General features: G+C 45.1%; 1 protein-coding gene across 1 annotated transcript in view; it reads right to left on the minus strand.

Moving 5' to 3' along the window:
* Window positions 1-236: 236 nt before the first annotated feature.
* carmil3 (capping protein regulator and myosin 1 linker 3) overlaps window positions 237-4958 on the minus strand; it is a 56231-nt gene continuing 51509 nt past the window's right edge. Inside the window, 8 exon segments of the mRNA XM_046359316.1 lie at window positions 237-1170; window positions 1480-1599; window positions 1891-1962; window positions 2185-2422; window positions 2518-2645; window positions 2874-3324; window positions 4375-4555; window positions 4728-4847. Coding sequence (XP_046215272.1) covers window positions 1121-1170; window positions 1480-1599; window positions 1891-1962; window positions 2185-2422; window positions 2518-2645; window positions 2874-3324; window positions 4375-4555; window positions 4728-4847 — 1360 coding nt within the window. The 3' untranslated portion in view covers window positions 237-1120.

The following is a 4958-nucleotide window of genomic DNA, read 5'->3' on the forward strand; positions in this document are numbered from 1 at the left end:
TTGCTCAGGCATAGTCTGTGCCTCTACCTTGTGTTTCATCCAAGTCTGTTTCATCACTCAGCTCTAAGTATTTAGCGCCCTCTGCTGCCCCTTTCATAGTATTGCTCCAAAATCCATTGATGTCATTTTCATAGAGGGTTCAATCCTAATCTTGCACAACAAACATATGAGTTCTTGAAGCAGACGTCAGGTTAGGGTTGTTTTCACCTGAGATAGTGCATCATCAGTTTGGTTCCTTTAGTTAAGACAATTTTATTGATTGATTCATTATATTAGCATTTTTTTTAGAAAATATACTAATTTCAGTCCTGTAAAATATGAATAAAACAGACTAAAACTGCCATTGTTCTATTGACCAACTACTGGATTACTGTAATAATGATAAACAATACATGTCATTACCATCTTCTCAATAGGAAAAACATCCTTACAACACACTCACATTCATCTTAACCTTATTGTAAAATAAAAGCATGAATGTTACCCGTTACCATGTAATGACTTGGTAATAACAATGGTTAGTGCAGAGTTTGTTCACTTATGTTCAATAATGACATAATACTAGTTTCGAATACGTACCGACTCATTCTTACAGAAACAGGGTCACAGATTGTCAATAAAAGAGAGACGAGGGAGAATCAGAAGTATGATCAAAGATTTTTGTACAACAAGAAGTGCAAGAAATAACAGCGGCATGAGAATTACCAGAGGGCCCTCAGAGACCTCTGTGTGTGTGTGTGTGTGTGTGTGTGTGTGTGTGTGTGTGTGTGTGTGTGTGTGTGTGTGTGTGTGTGTGTGTGTGTGTGTGTGTGTGTGTGTGTGTGTGTGTGTGTGTGTGTGTGTGTGTGTGTGTGTGTGTGTGTGTGTGCGCGCGTGTCCCTCTGCAAAGGAATGAAGGCGAGTGCAACTCAGTATGAGGGAGGAAAAAAGCAGAGTGTACATGCATGTTTCGTAAAAATGAAGGAAATTAATAATGTATACGAGGATAACCACAGTTGGGTCTATGGTGATCAAGTTCATCATTTCCCTTCTCTCTCCATCTCTTCTCTCTCCATCTCTTCACTCTCCTCTCCCTCCAGTTGTCCAGAATGTTGTCTTCACCTCCGGTCTGTTGTTGTTGTTATGACGACGTCATACCATTGTCGTTGGCGGGCTCTGGACTATCAGGACCTAGACGGAGAGAGATTTGAAAGTCAAGAGTCCTTGTTCGGCCTCGTCTTATCTCCCATTAAGTATTAGAAAGGTGACTCTCCCTCATCTCCCCCAACAATGCCTAGGCCGCAGTCAACAGGATTTGAATGGCCCAGCACGGCCCAGTGTTTTCTTCTGATCATGTGACACATTGGGTAGACTGTCAATGCCATGTCAATGCTGAGTCATGAAAAGGAGGCTTACAGTATAGTAGCTTATGAACATTCCCATGCTTGCACATACTCATACAGTATGACACAGAGAGGGGTCCAGAGAGCAGATACATACAGACAGTCCTGTGGAAGTCCAGAGATCTGTTTCTGTTCTCTGGGAGTCTGGGTCTTTTCACAGGGGGTTTGCGATCTGAGGACCCCCTCTCCAGATCGTTGGGGCCATTCCGTTCCATGCCTGAAGGGAAATGATATGAGACATACACACAGGGCCACACAGACAGTGACTGGTGACAGTAGGGTAGTTGCAGTAATGTAAGAGTCATGATAAGCAGAGATCTATTGGACAGTCCCTAGCAGAGGGATGGACAGAGGAATGGTCAGCGTACCTAACAGGCACAATGAGTCAGCATTCAATGGCTGAATAGATAGTGTGAAACAAGCGTATGCATGCAGGGATCTGCAGAGACAAACATGTATGGACAGACGTACAGCACACATTCACACACACGCTCACCCTCACACATACCCATGTCACATGAGTCTGCCTTCCTGTTGCGATGCGGCTTCAGTGGACAACCATTTCTTCCTCCCTCCTCATCTGATTAAATAGTCAAAATTTCAACCTGCCGCCATCATCATCATCATCATCAACAACAATAATACACTATTCATAGCCGTGGATCATTTCTGGGACTGGATGCACATTTTTATTTACATTTGAGTCATTCAGCAGACGTTCTTTTCCAGAGCGTTATCAATTATCACTACAATGATTTCTTAATCAAAACCCCCTTTCAGTGAAATTCCATCATAGTGGTACCTTGACAACCAGCATGATCGGGAGAGTCAAACGCAGGCTTGGTAGAAGCAGGAGGCACAGGAGGAAGGCTTTTCGTCTCATTAGTCCCTTCGTCTTGACTGACAGGGGCTTGAGACAAATCAAAAGAGGGCTTGGCAGAGGCAGGCGGAACAGGAGGTGTGGTTTTCTCCTCATTGGTGGTTTCCTCAGGCGGAGTGACAGGAGGCAGTGTCTTTGGAGAGGTCTTATCTCTACCAGGCTGTGGAGATAGATTGTACGCATTGTTAAGTCATTGAGACACAAACAACAAACAGCGACACAAGAAACGAGGAGACACAGACAGACGAAACAGACCTTTTCAGGAATGGGGGGCCGCTGCCCCTCTGCCCCTCTTTCTTTCTGCACACCCTCACGTCTCTTTTCATTATTCTCCTCTTCTACCCTGTCTCCCTCTGTCCATCCTATACCATCAGTTGATTTCTCTACAAAGACAAAAAAGTGTGACACAAAAGAGATATTGTCATTCGGTAACGACTCTACATCCACGTTCTAGCACATGCGGTAGCCGGAGCCAAACGCGGCCAACCGGCTCAAATCGGTCTTATGTAGCAAAATATGAAATTGTGTTTTTTTACATTGGATAAAAGTAGTCTCAGAGCTATTTAATACACCTCTAGTTAATACACCTCTAGTTATTTAAGTTGCAGTACCGGAGCTTCCCTGCAGGTGTCTCTGTTTAATGCTGGCCAGGCTGGGCTTGCTGCTTTGAGAAGGGGGTTCTGGTTTCTGTCCACAGGGGGCACCCTCCTTCCTGTCCTCCATGGACTCTGTCCCCTCTGTCTCCTTTGTCCGTCTCTCCACCTCCGTCTGTGTGTCTGTCCGAGTGCTGGGCATCGGCAGGTCCTGACAGACTGGCTCTGTCTGTCTGTCAGTCTGTCTGTCAGCCTGTATGTCAGCCTGTATGTCAGCCTGTTTGTCTGTCAGAGAAGCGGAGGACATTGCATGTCCATTGGCACGGGACTCTGTCTGGGTGTCTGATGCAATCGGCGTGTCCTTCCGTCTGTCTGTGTCTCTGCCCACTGGTCTGATCTCAAAGCTACTATCTGAGTCCTCGTCTTCTGCTCCGATACAATTGTATACCATCCCGACCAGATCTGAAGGCTGGAAGGTGGGAGAGAGACAGGGTGAAGGGAGTAGATTGTACGGCTTACATTGTGTCATATATGCCATTTTTACTATGTCATTTTCATTTTACATGGTGGGTCACCATTGACACCAGGGTCTCATTGACAAAGGAGCCCTGCGAACATGAACGTACACAATTTGATACAAAGAATGTCAGATAATCATATAAATACAAGATGAATCAAAACAAACACAACTCTGACGTATCACCTCGCTTAAACTCTATCTAAACTGTCCAATGGAGACCAGCAAGTCTAATTTCAAGGTTTGAAGGCTATTCCATGAGCTGGGGGTAGAAAAACTAAAAGCATCCTCGTGGACATTCTACACGAAGTCAATCTTAAATGAATCACTGTTCATTAACAGTTAACAGGAGAGGTTTCAACAAACTGGATGCCATAGTACACATCTGTCAGGAGCTCTACCGAGGCAGTCCCATTAGTTCTCTTAAATACTGCTGGCAAGTTATATTTACAAGATTTAGCTCATTCATCATATATAATTAATTCATCATTAACGTTTGAGTCATTCATGTGACCGACCAATACCTCAGGAGGCTTCTTCTCTCCAAGCTGAGGCCTTAAAACTGAGATATATCCTTTTGTTCTCAAAACAAGGTTCTGGGCGTACTGCCAAATTGCAGATACTGATAGTGAGGATTCGTTCAATCAGTCACTTACATGAACACGGCAATTGGTTATTAGAAAAGCACAAACCTAAAATGTGCCATCACAGCATTTTTCCCCTAGGTCAGGGGAGACCTGCGGGACCTCCAGAACCAGCCAGTCCAGAGAGTGGGTCTGAAAATGGCTGTATCTCTAATTAATACGTGAGCTGAGGTAGTAGGGGGGTCTCTGAAGAACCGCTATTACATTCTTTGTAATGGATTACATCGAATGTAAAAGCATGCATGCTGTACTGTGATGCATTTTGTAATGAGTGGGATAGACAAGGAGATGACTAGTCAGGTATAACTCCTGGCCCTATTCATGAACTAGTGACAGACCTACAGTGGTACGTTCCTACCTGTCTCTGTGTGAGGCAGTGGGGGCTCGGCCTGCCCACCCTCATCCCAGGCAGTGGTGTGCCCTGGATGGGCCTCGGGGACGGCATCATCCTCCCATTGGCCCCCACCTCAATGATGGCCTCTCCCTTCCCACGATCCTTAGGGTGCTGAATCATAGAGTACACGTTCTCTGAGCCACTACTGAGAGAGACCGGGAACGAGACAGAGATGTATTTATTTATAAACTGATAAACTGACAATAAACAATTATTAAATAGTTGTTGTTGAACAATTTACAACAAGGACCTGTAATCATATGCTCGCCAATAAATCAACTAAATGTGTGCATGACTTTGCAGGACTCCCTCCGTACTCTGTTTCCTGATTGGAGATGGTGGAGCTGCGATTCTTGCGGAACCCGGCGAAGATCGACAGCACACTGCGTCTCTTCTTCCTCCTCAGGGACTGAGCTTGATGGAGTAGTGACAGCTGACTGGTGGGGAGAGATAAAGATATGGGTAGCTGGGTCACTGAGAGTGTGTGTGTGTGTGTGTGTGTGTGTGTGTGTGTGTGTGTGTGTGTGTGTGTGTGTGTGTGTGTGTGT

The sequence above is a fragment of the Oncorhynchus gorbuscha genome, linkage group LG08, assembly GCF_021184085.1.
Source record: "Oncorhynchus gorbuscha isolate QuinsamMale2020 ecotype Even-year linkage group LG08, OgorEven_v1.0, whole genome shotgun sequence".
Taxonomy (NCBI): Eukaryota; Metazoa; Chordata; class Actinopteri; order Salmoniformes; family Salmonidae; genus Oncorhynchus; species Oncorhynchus gorbuscha.